Genomic DNA, 17,287 nt, shown 5'->3' on the forward strand with positions numbered 1-17,287 from the left:
GCAGTGGTGGTGCACATCTTTAATCCCAGCACTCAGGAAGCAGAGGCAAGCAGATCTCTGAGTTCCAGGCCAGTCTGGTCTGTAGGCTAAGATCCAGGACACCCAGGGGTACACAGAGACACCATGTCTCAAAAAATAATCAACTGTTTTAATAAAGCACACACTTTTCTTCAGTATATCTGAATTTCTGGCAATACTATTTGTGCCTTTTGAAGCCATTGTTGTTGGTTTTTATTCTTTGTTCTTATTTTCTTGATATTTTGTGGGGACCCACCACCCCCAGCTCCCAAATCATGACATGTAGGCTTATTCTTACTTATGAATGCCCTGCCTTAGCTTGACTTGTTTCTTGCCAACTTTTCTTAAATTATCCTGACGACCTTTTGCCTCTGGACCTTTTCTTTTTCTTAGTTCTGTGTACCTTACTTTCACTCTTCCTCGTGGTTGTTTGGGTGGCTGGTCCCGACATCCTCCTCTCCTAGTTCTCTCTCCTGCCTCCTGCTCTTTTCCTCTTTATTTACACTCTCCACCTGCCACCCCTGCCTATCCTTTCCCCAGCCTCACTACTGGCCATTCAGCTCTTTTATCAGTGTTTTAGACAGGCAAAGAATCACAGCTCCACAGAGTTAAACAAATGCAGTGTAAACCAAAGCAGCTCATCTTCACATCATTAGACCCATGTTCCTCAGCATAAACAAATGTAACACACATTAATATAAGATAATATTCCATAATAGGCCATTATTAAGGAAAGTAAGGGTTCTGCATATATAAGCACTGCAGGACTAAGACAGCAATAAACAACTATCACACAGGAAATTTACTCTGTACTAACATGCTGGACAAAAGGATGGTTCTCATCCAGGACCGGATAAAACAGGAGCTGAAAGATTCCAATACTGTGTGTGGGAAAGGCCAATCTGGACATACTTTCAGTGTTCATCTGTGTGTTTTAGAAACATAAGTGAAAGGAAACAAACTTTCTAATGGGAAGATCTCCTTTTAAAAAAATATATAATGAAGGGGCTGGAGAGATGGCTCCGTGGTTAAGAGCGCTGGGTGCTGCTCTTCCGGAGGACCCGGGTTCAATTCCCAGCATCTACATGGCAACTCATAACTATCTATAACTCTAGTTCGCGGGGATCTGACACCCTCATACCAACACACACAAAATAAAATTAAATAAATTGTTTTTAAAATGAAATAAACAAGGTGAAGGGCACGTCCCTGCAGCTGCAGCACACAGGGAGGCTGAAGCAGGAGAATCTAGAGTTCAGGACCAGCCTCGGTTACATAGTGACGCCCTATCTCAAAAAACAATGAATTGACCCATCTATCTATCCATAAATACATACAGGTTTGATTTTTAATTAAAATATTTTTTAAATAGTCCATGTATTTCATTTTCTTCCACTGGAAGGATACTTCCCCAGAAGAGGTCTTTCTTCCCCTTTGTAATTTTTCTGTGTCGGATTGAACCGGGCCTTCTACACGCTAAGCAAGAGTTCTACCGTCTTCATCACACTGCCAGCCCTGAGGGAGGCCATTTATTCCCGAGGGGGTAAAGGGGTAAGCAATTAACCTCCTTTCATTTTAAACAGCTTGGGACATTCAGTGTCAGTGTTACACAGAAGGCAGGGTAAGAGACATCATGGCCAAATTCATCAAGGCTAGGATGTGACCACAAAAACCAGGTCAAGAGAGCAAGCCACCCTTCCCTACTAGGCAAAGAAAGTGGATGCAGGGAGCAGCCCCTCGGTCACTGCTGCCTTGAACGGCTCCTCCCACCTCTACCCCAAGTGGGCAGCTGGGTGTGAGAGCTTGGCAGGGGCCTCCCCAGAACTATTATTAACCTGGTAGTCTCTGGTTATAGACTTTCCACTGGGGTAGCCCTATGTCCGGAAAACTCACTCCAGCTGGGAAATCTGAGAACTCAGCGGGTCTGTGGCAAAAGAGGTATTTTTAGCTGAAAAGTGGGGAGCTCGGGGCTTTTGTCTGCTTTGGACCTCAGAGTGGGAGACACAGAACAGAAGAAAGTTTTAGGGCCAGCAGCCAACCCCTAAGTTCCCTAGTGACCATTGAGTTCGCTGATGGAAGGATTATGCGACCGGACAGAAAGGCCATTGTGGGTCTCTCTCAGCAATATCCCTCGGCACAGAGGTGTCGCACTGAGTTCTTCCTGAAGGTCAGATATCCATCAGTGGTGCCCAGGACGTGATGGACTAAAGACTTTGAGCCTTGTCCTAGACACACCAAGCTGGAAACTGACAGAGGGCCTGACAGCCCCTGGGAGACCAGGCCCTCCAGATGACCGCCTGCTGGCGCTTCATTTGAGACCATGGCTAACATTCATAGACTGATGCTCTAAACCTACTGATTTTCTTAGCAATACATATATAATATCCATGCCTAGATGAAGCAGTCCAGGGGAACACGTCGAGAGAAGACCTGAGAAGGATGCTAGCGATAATGTATTTGCGATGTATTTGCTTCCTATCCCGTGAGTACAAATTACCACAGGCTACATGGGTTAAAGCAATGTTCTCTTTCCTTCTGGAGACAGAGGCCTGAAATAAGTCTTATTGGGCTTAATCAAGGCGGCCTCGGGGCTGCTTCCATTGAAGGTACGGAGGGCAGACTACTACCTGCCTTTTCCAGCTGTGGCAGCAGCCTGCGTTCCTCATCTAGTGGTCCCTTCTTGTCCCTTCAAAGCACAACTTCCCCACCTTCATCTGTAATCATATCACTGAGTCAAAACCCTGACCCGAGGCCTCGTCCTCAGAGGCCTGTTCTAATCACATCTCCAGCACCCCCAGATAAGCCGGGATGGACTGACTTCTCCAAATCATCAATTGAGCTACTCCCGAAACCTTCCTTTTCCAAACAACTGCATTCCCAGGTTCTTGATTACACATCAACAGCCACTGGGTAGCTCTGTATGACCCAATGAGATACACACTAGCCATGAGCACAGAGAACTCGGAATGTTTCTTATTTGAATTTACACTAGATAGAAGAGTTGCCAAGCATAAGGATTTGTTACAAGAAAAACACGGTAAAATATTAAATAACTATATTTGCTACACGTTAAAACTATAAAATGTTGGCTTTTTGAGCCCTAGAAAATAAACTCAGTTCATCTGGTTCTGTTGGAAGCGCACCAAGAGAAGGTATCTGTGGCTACTGTGTTTTTGTTGGACACAGCCTGCATTATCGGTGGCTACTATGTCTTGGACGGAGCCCGCATTAACTTCTGATTGCTTTTGCTTTTTTGTCTTGCTCACGGGAGAATCTTATCTTTGAAAAGCAACATTTCTTCCTTTAATCTCCTTTGGGAGAACAAGTGACTTCCCAGCACGCATATTTCTTATCAAGAGGGATGTTGTTCTAGGACACACACAGGGAAGCGTGCCACCTGGAAATGGTAGCAGCAAGGAAAAGACCACAGCTACACAGCAAGTCTCAGGAAGCCCTTCTTCCCAAGACCTCACCAGGAGCCTACGAGAGAAGTACTGTTTCTCTGGGAAAGGAACTTTTAGAGGGACCCCAGCCAGCAGGTGATGAGAGAGAGAGAGAGAGAGAGAGAGAGAGAGAGAGAGAGAGAGAGAGAGAGAGAGAGACTCCAGCAACTCTCCATGTTCCTTGTACCCAGGGCTGCCTGAAAGGCTATCCCGGCTCAGGTCGAATAATATATATCGCTAACCAGACTCCCTCTACTTACCAAATTGTTTTATCCCCAACCTTCCTAAATTCCAGAGACCCCAGAATTCTCCTTCATTACTTGATAATTCAGCTCCTTTGCTATTCTGAACACATTTTGTTTGTTCTGTCCTATCTCATAACTTGAGATACACGGCTATTTAAGGAGGGGCGTTTTCCTCAGGAGCCAAGTTCTTCCTCAGTGATACCCTGGAGCCCACATCTCTCCTGACTGGATGCTGGGCCAGGTAGTGAAAGACTGCTTCTATAAACTGCCTCCTCTCCCTTCCTCCCTCCTCCCCGTACTTCACACCCAAGCACTGTTTCAGTCCTGACCTGTGGCCAAAGCAGTGACCCTCAGAGACACCAGGGCTGCAGTGGTCTACACTGCTAGCCAAGTTTGCTCTGATTGGGTTTCCCTGGGTGCTGAACAGGCAGTTTTGCCTTTGGCTGAGGTTCAGGATAATAAGCACCAGAAAACACTCGCTGAGAGGAAAAGCAAGCTGAGGTCTGTGTGGGCGCGTTGTCTCCTGGCAGCCCTCCTGGGGCACTCCCCTCATCTACTTCCCACAGAGTTCCTGAATCCTCCCTTGGAATTTCCTGAGGGACAGCAGGGATAAGGACACCTCTTGTTCTAACGAGGTGATTCTGAATTCCTGATGGGCCCCTAAATAGCTCCAGGACGGGGCTGGTTGCCAGAAAGACCAGACCTTGATTAGAAGCTGGCAGTTTTCAGTTCCCTGGACAAAGCTGGGTGCTGGAAATTCAATTACCAATCAATTGTGCCTGTTCGATTAAACCTCCATAAAAGCCCCTGAATGCTGGGATTTAGAGAGTTTCTGAGTTATTTAGCCAGTGCATCCACATGTCAGAGGGGTTCACCCACACCCTATCGTACCCCTTCTCCTGACTGATCATTTGTGCCCTTTATCATAAATCATGAAGTTTAAGGAAAACATCTTCCTGAGCTCCGTGAGCCATTCTCCCAAATCACCACACCTGGAGAGTGGCTGTGGGGTCTCCAGGGCTTACAGCTCCTCAGTCAGAAGTCAGGCGCCTGGGGACCTGCCACCAGCATCAGGAGGGAGCGGAGCACTGAAGGACAAGCCCTTTAGCTCCGGGTAGATTGTCAGAATCACTGAGTTGGTGTCAGGGAGTTGGAGAAGTGGCATTATAAAAAGCCAGGCATCTGATGTCGGGAGAAAAGAGCAGACCAGCTCACCAGCTGTCACCAAGCCCAAGCGGGCAGAAGAGAGGAAATGGCACCAGCCCTGCTCATTTCCCACCACCACGTTACAAGTGCAGCTCCCGGACACAGAAAACGGGACCTGGTTTCCACCCGCAAAGTCCCATGGCTTCGTAGAATCCATTTAGTGCTAAACTCCCATTTCCGATCTTACTTGACTGGGACAAAAATGCCTTAACGATAAGAGAAATATTAAACAAATCAACTACCTTCTGACTTCCAAGCTACACAGGCATCCTGCCTACCTGGAGGATGAGGCTCTGAAACAGACAAAGGTGACAGTTTCGTACTATCAACATACATCTTGAAAACCCCCAGCGGGAGCGTTGTACTGGAGAACAATATAATTTCTATCGTTGGATTCCACGTGTTCTCCAGGGGTGGAATAAGGCTCCTCAGTGGAGTACCTAATTAGATCATTGGCTCCCGCCAAGAGGACAAGAGAGCACACATCCTTAACACAGGACTGCACTGTGAACCGTAAGGAAAGTGCACAAAAGGCACCAGGGTTTTATGGCAGATTGCTGTCCGTCATCTTGCGTTCACCGAGGTCACTGGGTGAAGATCCGGCTGGCTAACATGGAATCTTCACCCAGGTCTCTTCCCTGCACTCCTGCTGCAGTTGAGTGCTTAGTCAAGTTGAGCTTCCCAAGTGCATGGAACTTCATTTTGTTCATCAATAGATCCCCAAGGGTCTAGTTCCCTGCCTGGCATATAAGCTCTTGGCAACTGGATGAGAGAATCTATTCCTGTCCAGGTCAAGCTGTGCACGTGAGTTCTTCAAACTGGGGAGCTGTGTTGCCCTATCTGGCAAAAGCCACACCAAACTATTTGCAAAGAGATCTTTCACCATTCCAGATGCCATGGAGCCCCCAAGTAAGAGCTGTCCTTCCTTCTCCATGTGCATCACCATGAGCTTTCCATAGCATCAGCACCACTACCGAATGGTGACACAGATCACCTGCAGGGTCCCTCTAGCCCTTCCACCAACCTAATCAGGGACTGGCATGCACTTGTCACTGCCGGTTCTGAGGGGACAGACATAGAGAAATGTCCCACAGGGGAGGTGATGGGACGACAGCCTACAGGATGAGAGAAAGACAAAGCTCACAGGCTGTGGACACCCTTTAGCAGAGCTCGGCAGATGGCAGGAGTGAGACAGGGTAGTTTGTGCCTCAAGGCATCATGGTTCTCTTTTCATAAGGACTAGAGAAAACCTTGGGACGGTAACAACCTGAAAAGGGGCGATCAGACCTGCAGTTCCACGCTCAGAGCTCCCCGCCCAGGTAGAGAGCACTCATTCACAGAGCATCATCTCCCAGCAGCACCGGGACTGTGCGCCTGCAAGAACAATAGACTTGCGCTGTATTTAGAGTAAGTAACTTACTCTAAAGTTCTCAGTCTTCCTAATACTGCAACCCTCTAAGACAGTCCCTCCTTTTATGGTGAGCTCCAACCGTAAAATCACTTAGTTGCTAATTCATAACTACAACTTGGTCACTGCTAGGAATCGTACTATAAATACCTGATATGCGACCCACAGGTTGAGAACCACCACTCTAAAACACATTTGCCAAAGCAGAAAGAGAAAACCTTTTAGGAAGTAAGAAATGAATGCCCGCTGAAAATAACAAGACACGGAGTTAGGGTGAGTTGCCAATCCAATGTGGCAGGTGTCCTGAAGATAAGAAGGGAGACATGTGACAATGTAGGCAGAGATTGGGGTGACACATCTATAAGCCAAGGAACACTGAGGAATATTCACTAGAAGCTAGGAATATTAAGGGAAGGATTCTCCCATAAACCCTTTAAAGGGATCAAGACCCTATCAACACCCTGATATCAAGTGTGTGGTCCCGGAAACTGTGAGCCCAGACTTTTCTGGAGTTTCCATTTTATTATAGCAGCCATAGGAAACTAACGTAGCACCTCTCTCTTTTTACTAGGTTCAAATTTGCCTCAGCCACTCACAGATAACTATTAGGCACCCACTGTATACCAGGCATTCATAACAGTACTAAAGACCCTGAAGCAGCTCTGCCCTTAAAGGCTTATAGTCTAGTATAAGGTAGAATAAAGTGTCCAAAGTAAAAGTAAAATGCAGAGTTTGTCAAATGATGGTATATCATGGAAAGGCCCAATGGAGTGAGGTTGGGTAATCATTTTCAACCTCCACAAACCAAGCACCCTTGGTGGATTTTGTACCAAACATCAAACTCGGCCTTCTAATGCCTTGATTCTTACAAAAGAACATCAAGGTAGGGAAGATTTGGTGGGAAAGAGCCCCTTTGTGGAGGCCGAGTCTCTTCCAAAGCCAAGAACGCCTCAGTCTTGACCGTCCCCATCCATGGAGAAAGCGACAGAGGCCAAAAGAAAAGTTCCAGAGGAGCTGGTGGTTAGGGTCACATGCTGCCTTACTTACAGTTGTCAACAAAAGCTGAAGCTATGTTAAAAACTTCAGAACCAACCTACCTCTCGACCCAGCAATACCACTATTGGGAATATACCCAAGAGATGCCCAAACATACAACAAAAGTATATGCTCAACTATGTTCATAGCAGCATTGTTTGTAATAGCCAGAACCTGGAAACAACCTAGATGTCCTTCAATGGAAGAATGGATGAAGAAAGTATGGAATATATACATATTAGAGTACTACTCAGCAGTAAAAAACAATGACTTCTTGAATTTTGCATACAAATGGACGGAAATAGAAAACACTATCCTGAGTGAGGTAAGCCAGACCCAAAAAGAGGAACATGGGATGTACTCACTCATATTTGGTTTCTAGCCATAAATAAAGGACATTGAGACTCTAATTCATGATTCTAGAGAAGCTAAATAAGAAGGTGAACCCAAAGAAAAACATATAAGCATCCTCCTGAATATTAACCTTCATCAGGCGATGAAAGAAGACAGAGACAGAGACCAACATTGGAGCACTGGACTGAAGTCTCACGATCCAAAGGAGGAGCAGAAGGGGAGTGAGCACGAGCAAGGAACTCAGGACCGCGAGGGGTGCACCCACACACTGAGGCACTGGGGATGTTCTATCGGGAACTCACCAAGGCCAGCTGGCCGGGGTCCGAAAAAGCATGGGACAAAACCGGTCTCGCTGAACATAATGGACAATGAGGACTACTGAGAACTGAAGAACAATGGCAATGGGTTCTTGATCCTATTGCACGTAATGGCTTTGTGGGAGCCCAGATAGTTTGGATGCTCACCTTAATAGACCTGGATGGAGGTGGGTGGTCCTTGGACCTCCCACAGGGCAGAGAAACCTGCTTGCTCTTTGGGCTGAGGAGGGAGGAAGACTTGATTGGGGGAGGGGGAGGGAATGGGAGGTGGTGGCGGGGAAGAGGCAGAAATCTTTAATAATTAAATAAATTAATTAATATAAAAAAAACAAACAAACAAACTTCAGAACCCCCGAAGTGGTTCTGAGGCACAAAGTCATTCAGGAAGGGAAGCAGCAGGGGGCGCTACGCAGAATCTTCACTACCCGACTACCTGAGGAATAAGAGGGAAGAAGGCCCGTTCCATAACGAAGAGGGCCTTCCAGCATTTCTATCTAAGCTGTAGTCAGTCACGTGTGGATACTGAGCTCAGGACACCGCTAGTGAGAGTGAAAACTTGGATTTAAAGGGTTAATTTACACTGAAATAATTTAAGCAGCTATGATGACATTATAAGCCTGCAGCAATCAAAGCCATCTAGTTCTAATATAGAAACCGACCTGTGGGCCAATGGAAAAGAACAGAGTTTAGAAGACCAGACACATGTGGTCCTTGACAAAGGTAACAAGAACACACACTAGGGGAAAGAGAGTCTCTCTCCAGCATAGTGCGGAGAAACTGGATACCCACATTCAGAAGCGTAATCATGCACCTTTATCTCAACCATACAGAAAAAGAAAGAAAGCTAGATTCAAGGCATAAAGACCCCCAAACTGCAAAACTCCTGGCGGAAACAGGAAACATTTCTCCTCATTGGATGCTTGGATAGCAAAGCAATAGTGATTGGTTGGGATTATGACAAAACACGTGGTTTCTGCCCTGCAAGAGAAATGATCCGGATGTAACATCAACTGTGTGGTGGAGAAAATAGTCACAAGTTAAATATCTTATGAACCTTGCTATCTTTATAGGGAACTCCTATAATCCAATGGCAAAAGTGAATAAATAAATAATAACGCAATTTTAAAACTAATTAAAAGATTCATTCAGATAATTTCCCAAAGAAATTGCACAAACAGCCGTCGGGTACATGAAAGTTGTTCAACTTCTCTAATTAGAGGCAAATTAGAGGTAAGATAGTACCTCGTTCTGGCTACGCTGTCCACAATCTCAAAACAAGAGAATAAAAGGGACTAGATAGAGACACACGGAGTAAGAGTACATATTGGTGCAGCCGTTACAGGGAACAGTGTGAAAGCACAGTATGAACGTTCCTTGTAAAAGTCAAAGGAGATACCTTAGGGCCCACCAATCCTACTCTAAATTCTAGATGGAGAGATAGATGATAGATAGATGGATAGACAGACAGATTGACAGACAGACAGACAGACAGACAGACAGACAGACAGATAAATAAATAATATTTCCAAAAGAGTTGAAAGCTGGCTCTTGAGAAAAAGCTGTTCACTGCAGTAATTGTCCATATGTTCAGGGTGTGGAAGAGCCTGCAGGTCTAATGGTGGATGAAGGGATGATGAAAAGTGTATGGATGCACTATGGCGTGCTAGTCAACCATAAAAAAGAAGAAAATCCTCCCATTTCTAACAAGAGGAATGAAGCTGGGATCTTATGCTGAATGAGACGAGCCAAGCACAGACATCAGCATCCCCCTCGCACGAGGAACCTAAGAGTCCCATTCACAGAAGGAAAGAGCGGAGCAAGGGGGGTGTGGTAGAGGTGTGGGAAGTGTTCAGAAAAGGCGTGTAATTCAAGTATTGCCAGATGACTAAGGCCTGGAGAGCTACCCTTTAAGTAACAATAAATTATTTAATTTATGTTATTTTTTGCTACCAGAATAGATCTCATGTTAAATATTCTTACAGCAAAATGATAAAAAGCATAATTAAGAGAGCAGAAAGAGGCATTAGATCCATTCATGGAATTAATTGTGGTAGTGGCTTCAGGGTCATAATCTTATTTCAAAGTCTAGTTTTACATATTAAAGGCATACAATATTTTTAAACATCAAGACCTCAGTGAGAAATTTTCTTAAATACTTAATGAGGCTTTACAGAATGCACTGACTATTACATATGGTTGGAGGTATTTCCTCCATCACTCAGTGTCCTTGTAGGTGGAAACAGCACCATCCCCACTTTCTGAGGGAGGAAACAGATTTGGCAGGAGGACTTGACCTGACCACGGTCTGGCTGCTTTTAAAAACTTGAGCTGGAGATCTGACACCAAGCCCCGTGGTCTTTCTCTTAAGAATGCTCACTATGGCACGTTTCATTCACTAGTTCCTCCATTTGAACCAGAGAAAGAGCAGGACAGGGGTGGAGGCTGAAATTTGGAGGAAGAAGTAAAGCAAACCTGGTTTACCTGACCTCTTAGCGGGGACCTAGAACTTCAGTCAGTATCCTTAAGCCAGTCAGTATGGTTTTCCATTTGCCTAGACAGAATGGATGGGACAGATGGGCCTGGACACGTACTTGTTGGTTATCTTATTAAGGCAAAGATGACGGGTAAGCAATGTTTGTCTGTCTTAGACCTTTTCAGCTCTTCCTTGTCCCCAGGGAGCTCCCAGAACAGCACTGGGAGATTAATATCTTTGTGTTGAAGGACACTAGGCTAAGGGAAGAGGATGGAAGTCCTGGAACAGCACGGAGCAGCCTTCTCAGAGTGGAAGTTCCATAATGAGGGATGGAGAGAGGACACAGTGACTCTTCCCTCTCTGGAGACACTACCCTCCCATTCTCTCCCTGACAGTGGAGGGGGTCACTAGGGCAGTTTGGTGGCACTTGCTGGCTCTGTTGCCTTGCCAGCCCAAATAACCCCCTCTACTGTCAGGGAAAGACGTGGAACAAACCTCAGAGGCTGCTTTTATTAAAGGCAAAGACTCTTCCTTGGGGCCTGAGGATATCTAGCAGATAACAATTTAAAGAATGTCTATCTGAGGGCTAGAGAAATGGCTCAGCAGTTAAGAGCACTGACTGCTCTTCCAGAGGACCCGAGTTCAATTCCCAGCACCTACACGGCAGCTCACAACTGTCTGAAAATTCAGTTCTAGGGGATCTGACACCTTCACACCAATGCACACAAAATAAAGATAAATAAATCATAAAAAAAAATTTAAAAAAAAGAATGTCTATCTGCAAATGGTCTCGCCCCCTCAAGCCTGAAACACAAGCTAGCTTTGTAGGGACATGATGACACTGTCCTTTACCAGCTTTTATGATACCTGTTCCAGATATCCCAGAGTAGGCACCTCAAAATTCATAGTGGTTGCCTTGACCCTGCCAGGAACAGTGAGACTCACGGAGAGAGCGGCCCCATGGTGAGACTGGGGAGCAATTGCAACACAGCAGCAATCACCCCGTTCTGGGAACTGATGCTACCCTGGATGGCTTCCTGAAGCCACACACACACACACACACACACACACACACACACGCTCACGCACGCACGCACACGCCGAACTGAGATGATAATCACCCAGACTACAGTGAACCTAACTGCATTTGTGTGTGCGTCTTGCCCCTGTTTAATCCTGAAGTTATGCAGTACCTCCTCCTCGGCCTCCTTTCTTTCCAATATGGCGGATACAGGGCCCTGGTGACCACTCTGCTATTGCTGAGATTTCTGCAACATGAACGTTTACGGTGGAATCTATTCCGTGTCTTAAAAAAAAAATTGCTCATTCTTGGAAATCTACTTGAAGAGATTACTAAACAATTTCTTACCTCCTCCCCTTACCCAACTGGAAGGACAATTTAGGCTTTTATTTGTATTGTAACCCTACCCCACAAGGAACTTTCTGGAATGGGTCCCTTCCCTACAAAAGCTTCACAGCTTCCTGGGGCTTAGGTTACTCCATGTTCCCCGCACTCTAAAGACACTTCATACAGTGAAAACGCTCGGTGTAAGGAGGAATCCGCAGGTCTTCACTGTTCCAGTGACTAGGCACTTAGCAACCCCAGAACTCTGCTTTCAGAAACTGATTTTGAGCAATCTCATACAAGACTAGGGGGTACCAGGCAGTCAGCTAATGTTGACGGTATTGTGATTGACGTATATACCCCCAAAGCCTAGGGTTTTGTTGTTTGTTTGGGGGATTTGCCAAAATTAACATTTGCCGCACTTCTAACTTCATCTCTGCCAAAATGAGTCCTAGAAGGACAATTTGCGGCAGTGCCTGGTTGGGCTCCCTTTTCTGGTGGCACTCTCGGATTCTCTTAGACTTCCGAGTTCATCGGTGGATTCCTTCAAATCTTAAAAATGGAATAACTATAAAGCACAGACGTGGACATAGAGACTCTTGGAGCCTTGTACCGCAAGCCTCCTCAGCGCCTTGTTCTGGGAAGCTTCAGTGAGAGTGGATTGCCGGGACGGGACAACCTTCCAGAGAAGCTAGAAACTGAGACCCTAACTCGCTCCCCAAAATGGGAAGCCGCACAGAGCGCCCACATTGCCGTCCTCCGGCCTCCAGAGCACCCGCGTGGAAATCCCGGACCGAGTTCCAGCAGGACCTGACGGGACACCTAACCATCCCTCTCCTCGCTGACACTGACTGGTCCTATCTGCCTCTGCGCAGCTGGGACCCTGGCAGGAACCAGCAGGTTCCAGGACCCTAATGACTCCTCAGCCAAGGGTAGTCGCAGCCTAGACTGGGTTTCTTCAGGCTCGGGTCAGGGGAACGCTCTGCAGTGCCCTTCCCTTTCTCTGGAGAACGTAGCAGCAAGGCCACCTCTCCTCGGGAATGCGTGAAAACTCGTCCCAAACCCCAGCAGCTCAATGCCTGCGGCGCGACCCGCGGACAGGCGCCTGTGGCGCCGGTGCTTCGGGAACCGGTACCCTCCCGAGGGAAAGTTTGCGAGCTTTCCCTGTACTCTGTTCTGCGGTGCCAACGCACGGGACCGTTCCGGGGTGCTGACTGGCCCTCAGTAGGGGAAGCTTCTGCAAACCGGACCCAGTCACTGCGCAGCAGCCCGGCTGAGTGTAGTGGGGTTGCAGGCTTACGTCTGGGGCAGGCGGGGCTCCGACGCTATCCTTCCAGCTGCCGGGAGCCTGGAACGTGGGCCCGGAGAGGAAGCCACCGGTCCCCGAGGGGCCGGATCCGACGGCTCCACCTGCAGCCTTTCCCGGAACCCGCGCGCAGCCAAGCCCACTCGGTGCTTGGAGGGCGGCGGTAGGAGGGATTCTGCAGGAGAGGTAGCATCGCCCGGGACAGGAGCAGCGGGCTCTCCGCACTGAGTTGACCGGAACGCTGAAGAAAACCTTGCCCATGACTGCCTGCGTGCCCGACGCCAAGCCACCGGCGTGGAGGACCGTTCGCCTGGGAACCGGCTTCAGGGCACTGAGCGTGCCACCGAGAAGTCCGTACTCACTGCCCCACGGACAGGAAGGAGGTGGCACCCGATGAAGGGAGGAAGGGACAGGGAGAAAAGGGTTGAATCTGAAGTCACCAGGACTCAGGCATTCAACCTGTGCGCGAACGAGAGGAGCGCGAAATGTGGATCTTACCCTCTTTGGGGCCCTAGCTCGGCGACCGTGCTCTTCCGGAGCAAGGGCGGGGGGCCGTTTCATGAACATATCTTTTTTTCTCCGTCCACTCTTATCTCGGTAGCTTTTCTCAGCTCTATAGAAGAGGCTCTACGGGTGTCTTTCTCTTCACTCGGAGTGAACTTGTACTCAGGGGAAAGAAGCCCCATATTTTGTCTCCTTGGCAGACCCCACCCGCAGACCACTCCCTCCCTCCACTCACGTCGCTGGGTCCTACCCATAACCCTTAATGACAGTTCCTTCATACCCACCCCGCCTTCAAAAAAAAAAAAATTCTTCTAAGGCAGATGGGAAGTCAAGAGTCTGCTGCTCCAATCCTCCACACCAGGAAAAAAAAAATTAAACTACAGGACAGGAGCAGCAGAGGTCAGAACTTGTAGAATGATAGTGAACTCTCCTGATCAAGCCCCAGGTCACTCCATCCCTTCAGGCAGGAATATAGCCACGCAAGTACAATGACTGCCACATACACTAACAATTCAACGCCAAGTTTGTTTTGTTAAAAAAAGACGGAAGGTTTGAAGGCAGGCATTATTTGCATTATGGAATTAGAGAATTCTAATTAGAGAATTAGAGAGGAAACTGCTTTTTGCAAGATTGAGTCGCTGCTCAGGCTTTCCGGAGTGGGAGAGCTCCAACCTGTGACTGCCTGCCAAGAGCATCCACAGGCTGAAGTGTGTGTGTGTGGGGGGGGGGGGGGTGCAGCAAATCCACGCCTGACATCCACAGGGAGCCACATTCCTAAGGCAGCAAGGATGGCACTGAAGACATTCCACTGCTGAGGTCGCATTGCCACTTGAAGACCAAGACAACTGTTAAATGTTTAGCCAAATAATAACAAGAATAAGAGGATAAAATAAAGGGGCCAAAGACATGTTTTCTTAAACCTGTTTTTTTATTTAATTTCAATCAAAATCTTCAAAACTTACTCGGTTTTACTGAAGTAGTCCATCTCCATTAGAGGAGGCTACACAGTCAGTTGACTGTGTGACCTGTCCCTTGAGCATCATTGCATGGACACAGGCACATTTGTGCAACTGGAAGGCAGTGGTAATGGGTATTTTAATACGTGGTGTTTAGTTTAAAACTGACTTCATGTTGTTCCAGCATCAGTGAGAGCCTGCATCATCACACACCTCCACCATCTGGGAACCCAGAGCCCAGGAGGCACATCTGCCAGCTGCACCTGAGGGCCAGAGACCCTCCCTCGGTCTGTGAATGGAGCACTAGGTGAAGGTACACCCATCCTGACGCCCCAAGAGCCTTTCTTTTCCACCTTCTGCCCCCTGGTGGAGGTGTTATGGGATCTACGAAACAGCCTTAGCTAAGTGGAGTCAACATGATCTCTCCCTTGCCTTTCCATGCTGTGTTCCTAAAAAAGATTGTACTATTAAGGTAAACATGGCCCAAACTGGCTTCGAACTGCTCCAGTTACCCTAACAGAACCAGTAATGGAGGTATGTTTTGCTGTTGGGAGAGAAGGGGTATAAAAAATGAGGGTGAATACCTGTTTATACTTAGTAATTAACTTTCATACTGTAAGAAATCAAATGTCTTATACTCAAATTATAGAGTGCTGTGATTTCTAGTGACCAACTGGAATTATTTTTATAAAAAACATCACATAAGTACTTCAACTTACATTATTTAGAGCTGTGGTTGCTGACTTGCTAGGCAAGTGCTCCACCACTGAACTAAATCCCTTGCCCCTCAATTCATTTTGACAGTGGCAATACCTGTCTAATGTCTTAATTTTAATATTCCAAAAAATTAACATTTCTTGTACCATCCTGAAAGTTTTGTTTAGCACTTCAAGCATAATTAAGTTGCATAATTTTTTTTTTAAAAAAAAACAAAGATTAAAGAAACTTAGAGGGATTACTGACAAAATAAAACAGCTGTGTGTGCGTTTGTCGTAAGAACTTGTGCCTTCATCATCTTTGACTGAGTCTTATGAACAAACTCTCACAGTAAAAGAACATGTAAGTTCTGGTGTGCCACTTTGAGTCAGGTCTTGCTTTGTAGCCCTCTGGTCTAGAGCTCACAACCCTACTACTACCTCAGCCTCCTGGGTGCTGGTATAATTCTCATGTACCACCATGCCCATTTACCCATCCTGGAGACTGAGATGTTCCAATGTTTCAGTAATTTTGACTATAAAAGGCCTGAGGCTGACAGTCGCCCTTAGCACTGAGCTTATCAAAAAGGGCCATTATTCCCCAGTGTCTTAACTTGGCTCGTCACTCCATTGTCACTCCATTGTCTCTGCTCAAGTGGACGAAGCCACAACAAATTAGGCACGCGGCAGGATGGGAGTACATTCGTCGCACCAGGGACTCAGAAGGCAAAGGACTCTATGGGCATCAATAAAGAACATTGGAGGTGACATGGGACACTACGTCAAAGGTGTATTTCTTGAAAGGAAATAAAGTTCTGGAGATTTGGTGTTCAAATTCTACTTCCGACCAGAAAGCATTTTCCTGTGTTTAAAATCCTTAACATTAACAGCCCCGAACTCAGCCAGGTGAGGGGCGCCTTTGATTGCAGCCAGGCGTGGTGGATTGCAGCCAGGTGTGGTGACTGTGGCGCCTTTGGTTCCAGCACTCACTCTGATGTGGGCAGCAAAAGCAAGGAAAATACAACACACTAGGTAGGTGTTGGAGATGGTTTACATTGCAGTTCCTGGTGACTATCTCTTTCCTCCTTTTGCCATCCCACACCATTACCAGGGTTTTACCAGGAAATGTGGACAAAAGGCAACTCCACCTTGACCTAAGGTATCCACTTTCTCCTCACATTCCCGCATTCTTCTCAGACAGGAACTTCTGCAGCTTCTTCACTCCAGTCACTGGAGTCTCAGGTAACTAAATCACAATCCCCAGTGCTTGAACCTGGACCGCGCCCAACTGTGTCCTCTGCTGCCCAAACCCCACCCCTAAGCACCCCTTGCAGTCTTTGTTCCTCACAACAGTGGCAACTGCAGAAACCCACACAAGTCTCTTCCTTGCTTAAAACTGCTCGATGCTGTCCACTCTGACTAGAGTAAGACCCAAATCCTTAACATGGTCTTTCCCCAACCCAGAACTGGCCCAGATAGAGTACTGCCCCCTCTCAATTTACATTTAACGTAAATTCTCATTTCTCAGCCCTTCTTTCTGATCTTCAGCTGTGTCAAATGAATCAAATCCCAAATTTAGTGACTTTATTTACTGCTTTCCCTTCTCATAGACTTTCCCCCCAGTTTTCAGACGGGGTCACAGTTCAAACATCAAACTCTCTGAAGGACTTTCTCAACCTGAACTAGACCCCTCCCACCCTTCTATCATTTTCTATACTATTTCTCGTCTTGTTTTGTTTGGTTTATAAAGACTTATTAGGTGTTTTATGTGTAGTGTATGTGTTTTTTCTGCATACCACATGAATGCCTGGTGCCTGTGGAAGTTGGAAAAGAGCATCAGATTCCCACGGAACTGGAGAATGAAGCTGACTGTGAGCTGCCATGTGGGTGCTAGAAATCAAACCTGAGTCATCTGGAAGAACAGTGTTCTTAACTTTGAGCCATCTCTCCAGCACCATTTATTATTTTTTAACACCACTTAT

At 46.8% G+C, this 17,287-nt stretch overlaps 1 protein-coding gene across 1 annotated transcript in view; it reads right to left on the minus strand.

The window, feature by feature from the left end:
- Corin (corin, serine peptidase) overlaps nt 1-14,477 on the minus strand; it is a 196,052-nt gene extending 181,575 nt beyond the window's left edge. The window contains exons 1-2 of the mRNA XM_057772871.1: nt 14,409-14,477; nt 13,145-13,609 (exon numbers count right to left, since the gene is read on the minus strand). Of these exons, the coding sequence (XP_057628854.1) occupies nt 13,145-13,609; nt 14,409-14,477 (534 nt within the window). The remainder of the gene's footprint in view (nt 1-13,144; nt 13,610-14,408) is intronic.
- Nucleotides 14,478-17,287: the final 2,810 nt, after the last annotated feature.

This window comes from Chionomys nivalis, chromosome 6 (assembly GCF_950005125.1).
Source record: "Chionomys nivalis chromosome 6, mChiNiv1.1, whole genome shotgun sequence".
Taxonomy (NCBI): domain Eukaryota; kingdom Metazoa; phylum Chordata; class Mammalia; order Rodentia; family Cricetidae; genus Chionomys; species Chionomys nivalis.